We start from the raw sequence: 19,815 nt of genomic DNA, 5'->3' as shown, positions 1-19,815 counted from the left end.
AATTCTTTCCTAAAAGAAATAAAACAACCAAAAAAAATCCCTTTCCTATCTCAAGGTCAGTAAATAATTGCTTAGCTTTTATTCTGCCTTTTATCTTTTTTCACATTTATCTTTATAATTAATCCATCTGGAATGTATGTGAGGCATGGCTCTAAATGGGTGTTTTCTCCCCAAATACAAATCCAATTCTCTAAGTAATTATTTAAAAAATGCATCTCTTCCTAATTGATTTGTGATGCTTCCTTTAGCATATTTTAAGTTCTAATGTGTCAAGGGTCTTATTCAGTATTATCTGCCCTAAAACAACGAGCTGTCAATTTTTGTGACAATATTACATTATTTTGGTAAGAGTTTATAATATACTTCGGTATGTAATACGGCCAAAACATCTCTTTTTTTTTTTTTTTCCAATAACAGTCCTGCTGCAGGACCAAGATATAGCTTATTATTATTTTTTTGTTACATTTTCTAAGCTACTCTTGTTCATTTGCCTTTCCTGATGGACTTTAGAATTATTCTGTCAAGTGAATGAATACTAGTTCTTATATATCTTTATTCTTGATGTATCAGGATGGCACATGGTTAATCCAAATATCTTGTTATAGCTGAGAGTGAATCCACTGCTTCTTAAAATATTTGCTTCTCAAGAGAGACTCCTCAACTTTACCCATAAACCAAGACGAGAAACCTTGTCCAATTTCACGTTCCATCTCTGGAAAACTGTTGATATTTGAATGAATTTTTGCTAGAAATGATAAAGCCTTGATGCATGCCTCTCCCATTCAGCAGGGCTGCACCTCACCTCCAGAAGCCTGACAGAGTTCTTCAGTGTCCCTCCCTCATAAGTGATGACTATTGTATGTGCAAAGGTTCTGCCCTTCTCAAACTGTATCAACCTTTCCTAGAAGACTCAATTTCACTAGGCCATCTAGGAATCTTTTACCTATTATAGTTCGTGTAAGAAATTGAGGAGTATAGGCTCCTAGCACTCAGTTAGGCTATAGTTCAATGTTCCCACCTGGTGTTTACTTGATATTGCTTGACACTGCAGTATTAAGGATAAGTTAACTTTCATTTAAAATTTAAATTTCCAACCAGACTTTATGCTAATCGTTAAAACTGCATTTTTTTCCCTACCATTTTGTCTTCTTAAAAACACAGGAGGCCGGGTGCGGTGGCTCACGCCTGTAATCCCAAAACTTTGAGAGGCCAAGGCGGGCAGATCACCTGAGGTCAGGTGTTCAAGACCAGCCTGGTCAACATGGCGAAACCACGTCTCTACTAAAAATACAGAAATTACCCCAGGTGTGGTGGCGGGCACCTGTAATCCCAGCTACTTGGGATGCTGAGGCAGGAGAATCGCTTGAACCTGGGAGGCAGAAGTTGCAGTGAGCTGAGATCGTGCCACTGCACTCCAGCCTGGGCAACCGAGCGAGACTCTGTCTTGGGGGGGGAAAAAAAAAGAAAAAACCCCTCCCAAGATTAAACCAGGAAGAAGTTGAATCCCTGAACAGACCAATAACAAGTTCTGAAAGTGAGGCAGTAATTAATAGCCTACTAACCAAAAAAAGTCCAGGACCAGACGGGATTCACAGCCAGCCGAATTCTACCAGATGTACAAAGAGGAGCTGGTACCATTCCTTCTGAAATTATTCCAAACAACAGAAAAAGAGGGAATCCTCCCTAACTCATTTTATGAGGCCAGCATCATCCTGATGCCAAAACCTGGCAGAGACACAACAAAAAAAGAAAATTTCAGGCCAATATCCCTGATGATCATCGATGCAAAAATCCTCAATAAAATACTGGCAAACCAAATCCAGTAGCACATCAAAAAGCTTATCCACCACGATCAAGTCAGCTTCATTCCTGGGATGCAAGGCTGGTTCAACATACACAAATCAACAAACAAAATCCATCACATAAGCAGAACCAATGACAAAAACCACATGATTATCTCAACAGATGCAGAAAAGGCCTTCAACAAAATTCAACAGCCCTTCATGCTAAAAACTCTCAATAAACTAGGTATTGATGGGACGTATCTCAAAATAATAAGAGCTATTTATGACAAACCCACAGCCAATATCATACTGAATGGGCAAAAACTGGAAACATTCCCTTTGAAAACTGGCACAAGACAGGGATGCCCTCTCTCACCACTCCTATTCAACATAGTGTTGGAAGTTCTGGCCAGGGCAATCAGGCAAGAGAAAGAAAAAAAGGGTATTCAATTAGGAAAAGAGGAAGTCAAATTGTCCCTGTCTGCAGATGACATGATTGTATATTTAGAAAACCCCATCATCTCAGCCCAAAATCTCCTTAAGCTGATAAGTAACTTCAGCAAAGTCTCAGGATACAAAATCAATGTGCAAAAATCACAAACATTCCTATACACCAATAACAGACAGAGAGCCAAGTCATGAGTGAACTTGCATTCACAATTGCTTCAAAGAGAATAAAATACCTAGGAATCCAACTTACAAGGGATGTGAAGGACCTCTTCAGGGAGAACTACAAACCACTGCTCAACGAAATAAGAGAGGACACAAACAAATGAAAAAACATTCCATGGTCATGGATAGGAAGAATCAGTATCGTGAAAATGGCCTTACTGCCCAAAGTAATTTATAGATTCAATGCTATTCCCATCAAACTACCATTGACTTTCTTCACAGAATTGGAAAAAACTACTTTAAAGTTCATATGGAACCAAAAAGGAGCCCACATAGCCAAGACAATTCTAAGCAAAAAGAACAAAGCTGGAGGCAAACGCTACCTGACTTCAAACTATACTACAAGGCTACAGTAATAACCAAAACAGCATGGTACTGGTACCAAAACAGATATATAGACCAATGGAACAGAACAGAGGCCTCAGAAATAACACCACACATCTACAACCATCTGCTCTTTGGCAAACCTGACAAAAACAAGCAATGGGGATAGGATTCCCTATTTAATAAATAGTGTTGGGAAAACTGGCTAGCCATATGCAGAAAGCTGAAACTGGATCCCTTCCTTACACTTTATGCAAAAATTAACTCAAGATATATTAGAGACTTAAACATAAGACCTAAAACCATAAAAACCCAAGAAGAAAACCTAGGCAATACCATTCAGGACACAGACATGGGCAAAGACATCATGACTAAAACACTGAAAGCAATGGCAACAAAGGCCAAAATTGACAAATGGGATCTAATTAAACTAAAGAGCTTCTGCACAGCAAAAGAAACTATCATCATAATGAACAGGCAACCTACAGAATGAGAGAAAAATTTTGCAATCTACTCATCTGACAAAGGGCTAATACCCAGAATCTACAAAGAACTTAAACAAATTTATAAGAAAAAAACAACCCCATCAAAAAATGGGTGAAGGATATGAACAGACACTTCTTAAAAGAAGACATTTATCCAAGAATGATGGTTTCCAGCTGCATCCATGTCCCTACAAAGGACACAAACTCATCCTTTTTTATGGTTGCATAGTATTCCATGGTGTATATGTGCCACATTTTCTTTTTTTTTTTTTGAGACGGAGTCTCGCTCTGCCGCCCAGGCTGGAGTGCAGTGGCCGGATCTCAGCTCACTGCAAGCTCCGCCTCCCGGGTTCACGCCATTCTCCTGCCTCAGCCTCCCGAGTAGCTGGGACTACAGGCGCCTGCCACTGCGCCCGGCTAGTTTTTTGTATTTTTTAGTAGAGACGGGGTTTCACCGTGTTAGCCAGGATGGTCTCGATCTCCTGACCTTGTGATCCGCCTGTCTCGGCCTCCCAAAGTGCTGGGATTACAGGCTTGAGCCACCGCGCCCGGCCCACATTTTCTTAATCCAGTCTGTCACTGATGGACGTTTGGGTTGATTCCAAGTCTTTCCTATTGTGAATAGTGCCGCAATAAACATACGTGTGCATGTGTCTTTATAGCAGCATGATTTATAATCCTTTGGGTATATACCCAGTAATCACTTGGACTCGGGAAGGGGAACATCACACACCTGGGCCTATCATGGGGAGGGGGGAGGGATTGCACTGGGAGTTATACCTGATGTAAATGACGAGTTGATGGGTGCTGACGAGTTGATGGGTGCAGCACACCAACATGGCACAAGTATACATATGTAACAAACCTGCACGTTATGCACATGTACCCTAGAACTTAAAGTATAATAATAATAAATAAAAAAAAAGAAGACATTTATCCAGCCAACAAATATGAAAAAAAGCTCCTCATTAGTGGTCATTAAAGAAATCAAATCAAAACCACAATGAGATACCATCTCACGCCAATTAGAATGGTGATCATTAAAAAGTCAGAAAATAACAGATGCTGGAGGCCGGGCGCGGTGGCTCAAGCCTGTAATCCCAGCACTTTGGGAGGCTGAGACGGGCAGATCATGAGGTCAGGAGATCGAGACCATCCTGGCTAACATGGTAAAACCCTGTCTCTACTAAAAAATACAAAAAACTAGCCGGGCAAGGTGGTGGGCGCCTGTAGTCCCAGCTACTCAGGAGCCTGAGGCAGGAGAATGGTGTAAACCTGGGAGGCAGAGCTTGCAGTGAACTGAGATCCGGCCACTGCACTCCAGCCTGGGCGACAGAGTGAGACTCGTCTCAAAAAACAAAACAAAACAAAACAAAACAAAAAACAGATGCTGGAGAGCATGTGCAGAAATAGGAATGCTTTTATGCTGTTGGTGGGAGTGTAAATTAGTTCAACCATTGTGGAAGACAGTGTGGCGATTCCTCAAGGATCTACAACTAGAAATACCACTTGACCCAGTAATCCCATTACTGGATATATACCTAAAGGATTATAAATCATTCTACTATAAAGAGACATGCACATGTATGTTTACTGCAGCACTGTTCACAATAGCAAAGACTTGGAACCAACCCAAATGCCCATTAATGATAGACTGGATAAAGACAATGTGGCACATATACACCATGGAATACTATGCAGCCATAAAAAAGGAGGAGTTCATGTCCTTTGTACGGACATGAATGAAGCTGGAAACCATCATTCTCAGCAAACTAACACAAGAACAGAAAACCAAACACTGCATGTTCTCACTCGTAAGTGGGAGTTCAACAACGAGAACACATGGACCCAGGGAGGGGAACATCACACACTGGGGCCTGTTGGAGAGTAGGGGGCTGGGGGAGGGATAGCATTAGGAGAAATACCTAATATAGGTGACAGCTTGATGGGTACAGCAAACCACCACGGCACATGTATACCTGTGTAACAAACCTGCACATTCTGCACATGTACCCCAGAACTTAAAGTACAATAAAAAAATGTAAAAAAAAGAAAGAAAAGAAAAAACACAGGAATTGGGAGTTAGAGACTTGGTGACCTTCTCACTACTCCTTACTAGCTATGTAACCTTTGCAAATCACTGAGTCTGAGATAAACAACACTTACTTTTTCAGCACTATTATGAAGATTGGAAGCACTGTACACAAAGGGCTGACTTAGCACACTGCCAGGTACATATATGTACTCACACTACCTCTTCTTTAGGGTTTTATAAACATTGGGTTATTAATTTTCTTTAGTTTCCCAATTTTTAAATTTATTTTTATTTTTTTGGGTACATAGTAGGTGTTTATATTTATGGGATATGAGATATTTTGGTATAGGAATGCAATGTGTAATAATTGTATCATGGAGAATGGGGTGTCCATCCCCTCAAGCATTTATCATTTGTGTTACAAACAACGCATTTATACTCTTTTATTTCTTTCAAAATGTACAATTAACTTATTATTGACTATAGTCCTCCTGTTGTGCTGTCAAATACTAGGTCTCATTCATTCTTTCTAACTATTGGGTTATTAATTTTACAGGATAATTTCACCCTATACTAATGACTCCAGATATTGCCTCTTCTTTTGGGGTCTTTTAAAAAAGTAATATTTGTATCTTTTTCTCTACATTTAGGCAGCAGGCTACCTACTGCTGTCACTGGGGCTGGAGCTAAGAGTAGATCATACTCCCTGTCTCACTTCCTGTGCTGCTTTTGACCTGTTGTACACTAGAAATTCAGATAATCAAACTGTAAGAAATGCGTCTAAATTAAGAATAAGTAGGTTAGGCCGGGTGCGGTGGCTCACGCCTGTAATCCCAGGACTTTGGGAGGCCAAGGCGGGCAGATCACCTGAGGTCAGGAATTCGAGACCAGCCTGGCCAACATGGTGAAACCCCATCTCTACTAAAAATACAAAAACTAGCTGGGCAAGGTGGCAGGCTCAAAAAAAAAGAAAGAATAAGTAGGTTAAATAGGAGGCTAAGGGATTCTCTCCAGTGGGCATATATACAGAACCTATTAGAACACAGTCTTTTTTTTTTTTTGACAGTGTCTCACTCTGTTGCCAGGCTGGAGTGCAGTGACACTATCTCGGCTCACTGCAACCTCCGAAACCCGGGTTCAAGCGATCCTCCCAATTCAGCCTCCTGAGTAGCAGAGACTACAGGTGCATGCCACCACGCCCAGCTAAGCTTTTAAAAATTTTTTCTGTAGAAATGGGGTTTTGCCATGTTGCCCAGGCTGGTCTCAAACTCCTGAGCTCGAGCGATCCACCTGCCTAGGCCTCACAAAGTGCTGGGATTACCGGCATGAGCCACCAAGCCCAGCTAGAACACAGTCTTTATAATGGCTATTATAGGCCGGGCATGGTGGCTCACGCCTATAATCCCAGCACTTTGGGAGGCCGAGGCGGGTGGATCACCTGAGGTCAGGAGTTCGAGACCAGCCTGACCAACATGGTGACCAACATGGTAAAATCCCGTCTCTATTGAAAATACAAAAGTAGCTGGGTGTGGCGGCACATGCCTGTAATCCCAGCTACTTGGGAGGCTGAGGCAGAGAATCGCTTGAACCCACGAGGTGGATGTTGTGGTGAGCCAAAATCGCACCATCGCGCTCCAGCCTGGGCAACAAGAGCAAAACTCCGTCTCAAAATAATAATAATAATAATAATAATAATAATAATAATGATGATAATAGTAATAATAATGGTTATTATAGCTGTTCATAAGCTATTTTTAATTGTTTTTATGTTCCTGGATCTATTCCATATAATGTAGAGAACTAAATAAATGGGAAAATGAGCTACTATATGTATTTTTTTTTTTTTTTTCTCGAGACAGAGTTTTGCTCTGTCGCCCAGTCTGGAGTACAGTGGTGCAATCTTGGCTCACTGCAACCTCTGCCTCCCAGGTTCAAGCGATTCTCATGCCTCAGCCTCCCGAATAGCTGGGACTAGATAGAGGTGCGTACCACCATGCCCGGCTAATTTTTGTATTTTTAGTAGCAACGGGTTTTCGCCATGTTAGCCAGGCTGGTCTCGAACTCCTGACCTCAGGTGATCCACTTGCCTCAGCCTCACAAAGTGCTGGGATTACGGGCATGAGCCACCGCGCCGGCCTACTATATATTTTAGAAAGAAGATAAATGAAATGTACAATTCCAGAGTTAATATGGGACAATGTAGGGCTGTGGCCCAGGAACATATTAGGAAGTAGGAAGAATAAATCTTTATCATTATTCTTTAATAAACAATTTTTTTTTGAGACAGAGTCTCACTTTGTCGCCCAGGCTGGAGTGCAATGGCGCAATCATGGCTCACTGCAGCCTCTGCCTCCTGGGTTCAAGTGATTCTCCTGCCTCAGCCCCCTGAGTAGCTGGGATTACAGGTGTGTGCCACTACTGCCCGGCTAATTTTTGTATTTTTAGTAGAGATAGGGTTTCACCATGTTGGCCAGGCTGGTGTTGAACTCCTTGACCGAAAATGATCCACCCGCCTCAGCCTCCCAAAGTGCTAGGATTACAAGTGTGAGCCACGGTGCTCGGCCTCATTATTCTCATTGGGAAAACTTTGTAAGTCACTAATCTTAATGTTAAGGTGGTTAGGAAATTAGCATATATTGGGGATCTAGTATGTGGTAGGGTCCCTGAATGCATTATCTCAATGTTCAAACTGCTCTGAGAAGTAAAATTATATCCATTTATGGTGAGGAAAGAGATGCTTGGAAAGGCTAAAGTGACATATCCAAGCTGAAAAATGCCAGAACCAGCATTCAAACTAAGGTCTGCCCATTTTGAAAGCTAAGTGCTCTGCAGTTCTCTGGTGACTTGTAGGGCTTGACCTCCCCTTTGCACAAAAACTTACTTTTTTTTAACAATGAGAAAGTATAACAGAAACTAGAACATCACACATAATCACAGCGATATCTATCAAGTACCTAGGAATTAATTTAAAATGTAGGAGATCTTAATGGAAAAAAATTAACTCTACTAAGACAAAGGAAGAAACCTGGATAAATGGGAGAGGTAAACTATTATCTTTGGATAGGAGGACTTAACATTATAAAGATGTCAAAGCTCCCCAAATTAATCTATAAATTCAATTCAATGACAAAAAAAAAAAATCCCAACAACATTTTGGTGGAAACTAGACTGATTAAAAATTATATATGGAAGAGTAAGGGCTCCTAAGGTGCAAGGATAGCTAGTATAATTCTCAAAAAAGAAAAGCAAAGAGTGGAGATTTGTTCTGCCTGATATTAAGGCAAATTGCAAACCCTTAATAACTGAAACAATGTGATATTGATGAGGACTCTAATGGGCAATGAAACAAAATAGAATCCATGAATGAACTTATACAGATATAAAAACGTGGTACATAATGGCCAGGCATGGTAGCTCACGCCTGTAATCCCAGCACTTTGGGAGGCAGAGGTGGGTGGATCACTTGAGGTCAGGAGTTCAAGACCAGCCTGGCCAACATGGTGAAACCCTGTCTCTACAAAAATACAAAATTAGCTGGGTGTGGTGGTGCGTGGCTGTAATTCCAGCTACTTGGGAGGCTGAGGCAGGAGAATCGCTTGAACCTGGGAGGTGGAGTTTGCAGTGAGCCAAGATGACGCCACTGCACTCCAGCCTGGGCAACAGAGCGAGACTGTCTAAAAATAAAAAACCAAACATGGTACATAAGAAAGGTTGGGGAAAGAAAGGATCATTCAATACATCAAGCTGGGAAACTGGCATATTATGCAGAGTAAACAAAGTTAGATCCTTTCTCACAGCATGTACAAAATAAGTATCTACTGTATTAAGGGCCTGATATGGAAGACAACATTATAAAAGTATAAGAAAACATAGAAAAATCTCTTTTTTTTTTTCTTTCTGAGACGGAGTCTCACTCTGTCGCCCAGGCTGGAGTGCAGTGGCGCGATCTCGGCTGCCTCCCAGATTCACGCCATTCTCCTGCCTCAGCCTCCCGAGTAGCTGGGACTACAGGCGTCTGCCATCACGCCTGGCTAATTTTTTTTTTTTTGTATTTTTAGTAGAGACGAGGTTTCACCGTGTTAGCCAGGATGGTCTCGATCTCCTGACCTCGTGATTTGGCCTCCCTAAGTGCTGGGATTACAGGCGTGAGCCACCGCACCTGGCCAGAAAAATAATCTTTATGACTTAGGGGTAGGGGAGAATTTATTAAATAAGACACCAAAACACACATCATAAAGGTACAAAATCATGGGCTGGACAGAACCAAAATAAATACTTCTCAGTGAAGGGAGAAGTATACTGATGTCTGCAATTTACTTGGAAATGCAGTAAAAAAGATGGAAAAATCAATGCCTAGAGATGAATAAATGGACAGTTATATGAAGTAAAGCAAAATGATAAATATTAATTATAGAATCTAGGTGGCAGTTATGAGTGTTCACTGTACTATTATTCTAATTTTTCTATATATATGAAATTATAATGGTTGGCAAAAATTTGCCCACTTTCTGGCTGGGCATGGTGGCTCATGTCTGTAATCCTAGCACTTTGGGAGGCCAAAATGGGAGGATTGCTTGAGCCCAGGAGTTTAAGACTAGTCTGGGCAACATAGGGGGAGCCTGTCTCTAAAAAAAACAAAAAAAAACTTTAAAAAATTAGCTGGGCATGGCCGGGTGCAGTGGCTCATGCCTGTAGTCACAGCACTTTGGGAGGCTGAGGCGGGCGGATCACTTGAGGTCAGGAGTTCGACACCAGCCTGGCCAACATGGAGAAACCCCATCTCTACTAAAAATACAAAAATTAGCCAGGCGTGGTGGTGGGCCCCTGTAATCCCAGCTACTCGGGAGGCTGAGGCAGGAGAATCACTTGAACCCAGGAGGCAGAGGTTGCAGCGAGCTGAGATTGAGCCACTGCACTCCAGATTGGGCTATAGAGCGAGACTCCGTCTCTAAATAAATAAATAAATAAATAAGCAAGCTGGGCATGATGGCATGTGCTATAGTCCCAGCTACTTAGAAGACTGAGGCAGGAGGATCACTTGAGCTCAGGATGTTGAGTCTGCAATGAGCCGTGACTGTGCCACTCAACTCCAGCCTTGGTGACAGAGCAAGATCCTGTCTCCAAGAAAAGTAACTTGCCCACTTTCACCACTCCTATTCAACATAGTACTGGAAGTCCCAGCCAAAGCAATCAGGAAAGAGAAAAAAATATAAGACATCCAAATTGGAAAAGAGAAAGTGAAATTATTCCTGTTTGCTGATGATATCATCTTATATCTAGAAAACCCTAAAGAATCCTCCAAAAGACTCCTAGATTTGATAAATGAACCCAGTAAAGTGTCAGGATACAAAATCAATGTACAAAAAACAGTAGCATTTCTATATACCAGTAACGATCAAGCTGAGAACCAAATCAAGAAGTCAATCCCATTTACAATAGCTACAAAAAAACTCCACCTAGGAATATATTTAACCAAGGAGGTAAAGGATTTCTACAAGGAAATCTACAAAACACGGATGAAAGAAATGGATAAACAATTCATACCCATAGATCAGAAGACTCAATATTGTGAAAATAACCATACTGTCCAAAGTAATCTACAGATTAAATGTAATTCCTATCAAAATACCAACATAATTTTTCACAGAATTAGAGAAAACAATCCTAAAATTCATATGGAGTCAAAAAAGAGCTTAAGTAGCCAAAACAATACTAAACAAAAAGAACAAAGCCGGAGGCATCACATTACCTGACTTCAAACTACACTACAAGGCTGCAGTAACTAAGACAGCATGGTACTGGTATAAAAATAGACACACAGATCAATGGAACAGAATAGAGAACTCAGAAATAAAGCCACATACCTACAGCCAATTGATCTTCAATGAAGTTGACAAAACACATACTGGGGAAAGAACACCTTTTTAATGGTACTGAGATAGCTGGTTAGCTACATGCAGAAGAATGAAACTGGGCCCCTATTTCTCACCACATATGAAAATCAATTCAAGATGGGCTGGGTGTGGTGGCTTATGCCTGTAATCCCAGTACTTTGGGAGGCTGAGGTGGGTAGATCACCTGAGGTCAGGAGTTCGAGACTGGCCTGGCCAACACAATGAAACCCTGTCTCTACTAAAAATACAAAACTTAGCAGGGCAGGGTAGTACACACCTGTAATTCCAGCTACTGGAGAGGCTGAGGCAGGAGAATCGCTTGAACCCGAGAGGCAGAGGTTGTAGTGAGCCGAGACTGTGCCACTGCACTCCAGCCTAGGCAACAGAGTAAGACTCCACTCAAAAAAAAAAAAAAAAAAAAAAAAAGCTGGGTGCAGTGGCTCATGCCTGTAATCCCAGAACTTTGGGAGGCTGAGACAGGCGGATCACCTGAGGTCAGGAGTTTGAGACCAGCCTGACCAACATGGAGAAACCCCATCTCTACTAAAATACAAAATTAGGGCTGGGCGCGGTGGCTCACCTGAGGTCAAGAGTTCAAGACCAGCCTGGTCAACATGGTAAAACCCCATCTCTACTAAAATAAAAAATTAGCCGGGTGTGGTAGCGTGCACCTGTAATCCCAGTTACTCGGAAGGCTGAGGCAGGAGAACTGCTTGAGCCTGGGAGGCTGAGGTTGCAGTGAGCCAAGATCACGCCACTGTACTCCAGCCTGGGCAACACAGCTATACTCCATCTCAAAAAAAATAAAAATAAAAAATAAATAAATAAATAAAAACCTCAAAAGCAAATGCAACAAAACCAAAAATAGACAAATGGGCATAAAGGAAAAAGCTCCTGCACAGCAAAAGAAATAACAGAGTAAACAAACAACCTGCAGAATGAAAGAAAGTATTTGCAAAATATGCATCCAACAACCACAACAAAAATGCTTGCACCTGTATGTTTATTGCAGTACTATTTGCAATAGCAAAGGTATGGGATCAACCTAAATGTTCATCAATGAATGAATGATTAAAGAAAGTGATACACACACACACACACTGGAGTACTATTCAACCATCAAAAAGAATGAAATCATGTCTTTTGCAGCAACATGGATGGAACTAGAGGCCATTGTCTTAAGTGAAATAACTCAGAAAGTCAAGTACCACATGCTCTCACTTGTAAGTGGGAGGTAAATAATGTGTGCACATGGACACAGACAGTGGAATAATACACATTGGGGACTCAGAAGGGTGGGAAGGGGGTGAGGGATTGAAAATTACTTAATGGGTACAATGTATACTATTCGAGTGACAGCTACGTGAAAAGCCCAGGCTTCACCACTATACAATATATCCATGTGACAAAAGGACACCTGTACCCCTTAAATCTATAAAAATAAAGTTTTTGTTTTTGTTTTGAGACAGAGTCTCGCTCTGTCACCCAGACTAGAGTGCTGTGGCACAATCTTGGCTCACTGCAACCTCTGCCTCCAGGGTTCAAGTGATCCTTCCTCCTCCCAAGTAGCTGGGACCACAGGCGTGCGGCACCACACCCAGCTAATTTTTGTATTTTTAGTAGAGACGGGGTTTTGCCATGTTGGCCAGGCTGGTCTTTAACTCCTGGCCTCAAGTGATCCACCCGCCTCTGCCTCCCAAAGTGCTGGGGTTACAGGTGTGAGCCACCGCACACGGCCTAATTTTGTTTGTTTTTTTGAGACAGAGTCTCACTCTGTTGCCCAGGCTGGAGTGCAGCGGCACAATGTCTGATCACTGCAACCTCTGTCTGCTGGGTTCAAGCGATTCTCCTGCCTCAGCCTCCCACATAGCTGGGATTACAAGCACCTGCCACCATGTCTGGCTAATTTTGTATTTTTTTTTCTTTTTCTTTGCATAGATGGGGTTTCACCATGCTGTCCAGGCTGGTCTTGAACTCCTGGCCTCAAGTGATCTGCCCACCTTGGCCTCCCAAAGTGCTAGGATTACAGGTGTGAGCCACCACGCTCAGCCAAGTTAAATTTTTAAAAGGCTTGTAAAAACGAAATACTTCTGGTAAACAAAGAACACTATATATAAAGTTTAAACAAATTGTGACTGACTGGAAAAGATACTTGATACACAAGCATAGACACATGCATGCACACTGAAATATAGAAAAGATATTTGCTACATGTGTATCTGAGAGTACACACAAACATATCTGACAAAGAACTTCTGTAATCAGCAAAATAAGACAAGTAACCTAATAAAAAATTTGCAAGACAAATAAAGAAGTACTTCAGAGAATGAGAAAACTCAAATGGCTAATAAGTATAAAAACAGAAGATTAACCTCCTCTGTAGTCAAATGCAAATTAAAATTAAAGATACTACTTGAAAATACTAGATTGGCAAAAATTAAGAAGTTTTATGATATTAGTACTGGCAATAATATGAGGAAATGAAACACGTATTGTTCACAGGAATATAAATTGGTGCAGCTATAATCTAGAGCAATTTGGCAGTATTTAGTGAAAAAGCTACATGCATATTTTACAGGATCCAGAAATTCTACTTCTCAGTATATACTTTAAACTGACTCAGGAATACAAAGAGGCATAGACATCTATGAAGAAATCCCTTGCAGCACTATTTGTAATAATAACCAAAGAACTGGAAACAATTATCTATCAATCAATAAATAAAATGCTGTGATATTAGTATTTGATAGAACACAACCCAACAGTGAAGAGGAATTATTAATATATGAATATGGACAGACCTCAAAAATAATATTGAGTGAAAAAAAGAAACAGGCTGGGCGGGGTGTCTCATGCCTGTAATCCCAGCACTTTGGGAGGCCAAGGTGGATGGATCACCTAAGGTCAGGAGTTCGAGATCAGCCTGGCCAACATGGTGAAACCTCATCTCTACTAAAAATACAAAATTAGCCAGGCATGGTGGCACATGCCTGCAATTCCAGCTACTTGGGAGGCTGAGGCAGGAGAATCACTTGAACCCAGGAGGTGGAGGTTGCAGTGAGCAAAGATTGTGCCATTGCACTCCAGCCTGGGTAACAAGAGTGAAACTCCGTCTCAATAAAAAAGGGAAAAAAAAAGAAACAATGAGATGTACAGCACAATATAATTCATGCCATAAAAGGAAAAAATTTTACCCATAGAAAATACCATAGACTGTGCACGAATATATGTATGTCTAAATAAATATATGGAAGATGGCTTGGAAGGACACACATCAAATACCCAAGAGTAGATGACTATGGGTGAATAAAAGAAGGAAATTGGATCAGGGACGAGGACTGAACAAGACAAAAACTAAACTATAATCAAATATAAAAGAGGAGTCATGCATGGACTGATATGACCAAGGATCATAACCTGAGGAGGCTGAACAATCATTTTCGGTGTTTCTGGAGCATAAGCCAAACACAAAATACAAATTTCCTCACCTTGAAATACCATAAAAGCAGATGCTTAAAGGAAATATTTAAAAAGTAAAAGAGAAAGAACTGGCCGCCTGCCTGTCAGGTAGCTTACCGGAGTACACAACACATGAGCAGCAGATGGGTGGGGACATTAGCTGGATTGAGCATACTGGGAGTGTCTGACTTCATACAGGCCAGGAAGGCCCGCATCCTTCTGTTCTTGTCTTCAACTGCTTTGCCTAGCCAGAGCTTCTTGAGGTTTGGGCAAGTCCATTCCCGAAATGTCAGTGCAGACACCAGCTCAGGGGTTTGAGGTGACTTCCCTTTATAGGCAGACCACTCTTTAAGGATCACTGAAGGAACTGGAAAACAGAAATTGAGGAAAAAGAGGCTCTAGAGAATCTCTTAGCATTTCTACAGCTAGCCACAGGACATTGACAGGCTCCATCGCATTTCAACTCCTAATTTTCTGTCACAATAATTTTTATTTTTAGCAGCAGGAATAGTACATGTTTATGAAGTGCTTGATATGCAAGTACTTTATATATATTATCTCATTTACTCCCCACAAAAAATCCTGAGTGGGAACTATTATGATACATTATCACAAAACAAAATGCTCATTTTGCAGATAAAGAAATCAAGGGGCCGGGGGTGGTGGTTTACACGTTTAATCCCAGCAATTTGGGAGGCTGAGGCAGGAGGATCGCTTGAGCCCAGGAGTGTAAGACCAGCCTGGGCAAGATGGAGAGATCCCACCTCCACAGAAAGTTTAAAAATTAGCTGGGTGTGGTGGCACGTGCCTGTAGTTCCAGCTACTTGGGAGGCTGAGGCAGGAGTATCCCTTGAGCCTAGGAGTTTGAGGTAGCAGTGAGCTATGATCTTCCCACTGCACTCCAGCCTGGGTGACAGAGTGAAATCCTGTCTCTAAAAATAAAATAAAATAAAATAAAATAAAATAAAATAAAATAAAATAAAATAAAATAAAATAAAATAAAATAAAATAAAATAAAATAAAATAAAATAAAATAAAATAAAATAAAATAAAATAAAAAGGCCAGGCGTGGTGGCTCATGCCTGTAATCCCAGCATTTTGGGAGGCCGAGGTGGGCAGATCACTTGAGGTCAGGAGTTCAAGACCAGCCTGGCCAATATGGTGAAACCTCGTCTCTACAAAAACAAAACAAAACAAAACAAAAAAACCAAAAAACAAAATTAGCCAGGCATAGTGGCGGGTGCCTGTAATCCCAGCTACTCTGGAGGCAGAGGCAGGAGAATCGCTTGAACCTGGGAGGCGGATATTGCAGTAAGCCAAGATCAAGTCACCACACTGCAGCCTGGGCGACAGAGTGAGACTTTGTCTGAAAAAAAAAAAAAAAAAAGTAACTTGGAGAAATAAATCAAGGTCCAATGTCACACATTTCTTAGTTACTCTGAATCTTATTTTTTCAGTAGATGCACGAGGCTAGGCAAGGAAAGAAGCACAAAGAAGAATTATGTAAATATCTGGCTTTATAATACACAATGAGATACCCCAAAAGACATTAAGATATTTCACAAAATTCTCGAAAAAATCAACATCTTTCAGATTTACAAAGGCAGGCTGGGCGCAGTGGCTCACGGCTGTAATCCCAGCACCTTGGGAGGCTGAGGTGGGCAGATCACCTGAGGTCAGGAGTTCAAGACCAGCCTGACCAACATGGAGAAACCCCGTCTCTACTAAAAATACAAAATTAGCTGGGCGTGGTGGCGCATGCTTGTAATCCCAGCTACTCGGGAGGCTGAGGCAGGAGAATCACTTGAACTTGGGAGGCGGAGATTGTGGTGAGCCGAGATCGTGCCATTGCACTCCAGCCTGGGCAACAAGAGCGAAACTCCATCTCAAAAGAAAAAAAAAAAAAGATTTACAAAGGCATAACAGAGCAGGAAAACGTGGCTTCTATATATTTCTACTCCACCTCAGATTCCTCAGCTATGGCCTCCCTCTTCTATTTGAGATGTCAAGCATCTATTCAGTCACCCAAGCAAGAGACTTGGAAATCATTCCAAAGCCTTCTTTCTTTTCCATGTCCTACACATCTGGTTATTAACAAAGTCTTGCTGATTCTACTTCCTTATAATCCCTTCTAACTGTCCTGTTTTCTCTTTCACAGCAGCGGTTCAAATATTATCTTTGACCTGACAAGAGTCTCAAGACTGTTTCTACCTTTATCCTGTTTGGTCTCCCTCACACCCGTGCTCCACAACCACTAGAATGTTCTTATTTAAACAAATTTTTTAGTTTGAAATAATTATAGATTCACAGGAAGTTGCAAAGATAGTAGAGAGAGGTCCTGTGTACCCTTCGCCCAGTTTCTCCAATGGTGTTATCTCTTAAATAATTATAATACAACGTCAAAGCCAGGAAAGTGACATTGGTACAATGTAAGTGTGTAGTTCTATGTTGTATGGATTTGTGTAACCACCACTGCAATCAAGATACAGAACAAACCCATAACCATGAAGATTTTCATTGTGCCAACCCTTTACAGTCACAAACAATGACTTCCAGCACCATCCCTAACTTACGGAAACCACTAATCTATTGTCCATCTATAATTTTTTCATTTTGAGGACATCATATAAGTGGAATTATATAGTATACGACCTTTTGAAACTGGCATTGGCCGGGCGTGGTGGCTCACACCTGTAATCGCAGCACTTTGGGAGGCTGAGGCAGGCGGATCACCTGAGGTTGGGAGTTTGAGACCAGCCCGATCAACATGGAGAAACCCTGTCTCTACTAAAAATACAAAATTAGCTGGGTGTGGTGGCACATGCCTGTAATCCCAGCTACTCGGGAGGCTGAGGCAGGAGAATCACTTGAACCCAGGAGGCAGAGGTTGCAATGAGCCAAGATTGCACCATTGGACTCCAGCTTGGGCAACAAAAGTGAAATTCCATCTTAAAAAAAAAAAAAGAACCTGGCATTTTCACTCAGCATGTGCCCTTAAGATCCATCCATGTTGTTGCATGTATCAATAGTTCATTCTGTTTTTTTTACTGAGTAGTATTCCATGGCATGGATGTACCACAGTTTAATCATTCACCCACTGAAGCATATCTGGGTTGCTTCCAGTTTGGGGTTATAATGCTGTCTTGTGAATATGTTCCTGCATGAAAATAAGTCTTCAATATAAATGCCCAAGAGTGTAAGTGCTGAGTTGTATAAGTCTATTTTTAGTTTTGAAAGAAAATGACAAATTATTTTCCAGAATGGCAGCACTATTTTACATTCCTGCCAGCATTTATGAGTGATCCAGCTTCTCTGCATCCTCTCCGGGATACGGTGTTATCACTTCACCTTTGCCGTTTTGGTAAGTATGTAGTGATATTTCATTGTGGTTTTAATTTTTTTCTAATGGCTGCTATGTTGAACATCTTTTCATGTCTTTGCCATATGTATATCTTCTTCAGTGAAATGTCTGTGCATGTCTTTTGCCAATTTTCTAATTCAATTGTTTTTGTTATGTTCAGTTTTGAGAGTTCTTTATATATTTTAGATACTAGTATAGATATGTGGTACTTGTTCAACTATGGATGTCCAGTTGATCTAACACCATTTATATAAAAAACAAACAACAACAACAACAAAAAACTATCCTTCCTCCAATGAAGTGCTTTTTTTTTTTTTTTTTTTTTTGAGACGGAGTCTCGCTCTGTCAACCCAGGCAGGAGTGCAGTGGCCGGATCTCAGCTCACTGCAAGCTCCGCCTCCCGGGTTTACGCCATTCTCCTGCCTCAGCCTCCCGAGTAGCTGGGACTACAGGCGCCCGCCGCCTCGCCCGGCTAGTTTTTTTTGTATTTTTCAGTAGAGACGGGGTTTCACCGTGTTAGCCAGGATGGTCTCGATCTCCTGACCTCGTGATCCACCCGTCTCGGCCTCCCAAAGTGCTGGGATTACAGGCTTGAGCCACCGCGCCCGGCCCAATGAAGTGCTTTTGCAGCTTTGTCAAAAATCAGTTTGCTGGCCAGGCATGATGGCTCACACCTGTAATCCCAGTTGAGGCTGAGGCAGGAGAATTGCTTGAGCCTGGGAGGCAGAGGTTGCAGTGAGCGGAGATCGTGCCACTGTGCTCCAGCCTGGGCAATAGAGCGAGACTCTGTCTCAAAAAAAAAAAAAAAAAAAAAAAAAAGCAGTACTCATATGGGACTATTTCTGGATGCCCTGTTGTATTCCATTGATCTATGTGTCAATACCTCTGCCTATAATCTTTTTTTTTTTTTAAGACAGGGTCTCACTCTGACACCCAGACTACAGTGCAGTGGAGTGATCTCAGCTCACTGCAACCTCTACCCACCGGGCTCAAGTGATCCTCTCACCTCAGCCTCTTGAGGAGCTGGGACCACAGGTAATACACCACCACACCTGGCTATACATATTTTTTGTATTTTTAGTAGAGATGGGGTCTCTCCATGTTGCCCAGGCTGGTCTCGAATTCCTGAGCTCAAGGGATCCACCCACCTTGGCCTCCCAAAGTGCTGGGATTACAAGCGTGAGCCACCATGCCTGGCCTACAATCTTAATTACTGTAGCTACCTAGTAAGTCTTACAATCAGGTTCAGCAATTGCTTTCAACTTATTCTTCCTTTTCAAAAATCATTTTAGCTAGTTTAATTCCTTTGTCTTTCCACATAAACATTAGAGTCATCTTGTCTATATTTACAAAGAATCTTGCTGGGATTTGGATAGGAATTGCATCACACCTGTGTTATCAATTTGGGGAGAACTGACATCTTTACTATGTTGAGTTTTCTAATCCATGAACATCTGTATCTCTCCATTTATTTAGATCTTTGATTTCTTTCATCAGCATTTTGTGACTTTCAGCATACAGACTTTGAACACCTTTTGTTAAATTTTTAACTATTTCATTTTCTTTGGAAGGACTGTAAATGGTCTTGTACTTTGTTTCAGTTCCACATATTCATTGTTAGTATATATAGAAAGGTAATCAATTTTTATATATTTATCTTGTATCCTGCAACCTTAACAAATTCACTTATTAGTTTCAGGAGTTTTGTTGTAGATTCCTTGTGATTTTCTACATAGACTGACTATATACCACCTGCAATTACAGTTTTATTTCTTCCTTACTGATGTCTATGTCTTCTATT

At 41.3% G+C, this 19,815-nt stretch overlaps 1 protein-coding gene across 2 annotated transcripts in view; it reads right to left on the bottom strand.

The window, feature by feature from the left end:
- The window catches only part of FAM120C (family with sequence similarity 120C), a 117,130-nt gene that overhangs the window by 32,540 nt on the left and 64,775 nt on the right, over nucleotides 1-19,815 (bottom strand). For both annotated transcript variants that reach the window (XM_025372730.1, XM_025372731.1), the window contains exon 10: nucleotides 14,771-15,020. In XM_025372730.1, the coding sequence (XP_025228515.1) occupies nucleotides 14,771-15,020 (250 nt within the window). The remainder of the gene's footprint in view (nucleotides 1-14,770; nucleotides 15,021-19,815) is intronic.

Source organism: Theropithecus gelada, chromosome X (genome assembly GCF_003255815.1).
Source record: "Theropithecus gelada isolate Dixy chromosome X, Tgel_1.0, whole genome shotgun sequence".
Taxonomy (NCBI): domain Eukaryota; kingdom Metazoa; phylum Chordata; class Mammalia; order Primates; family Cercopithecidae; genus Theropithecus; species Theropithecus gelada.
The sequence above is the reverse complement of the archived record's forward strand: the minus strand, read 5'-3'. Positions and strand labels throughout refer to the sequence as shown.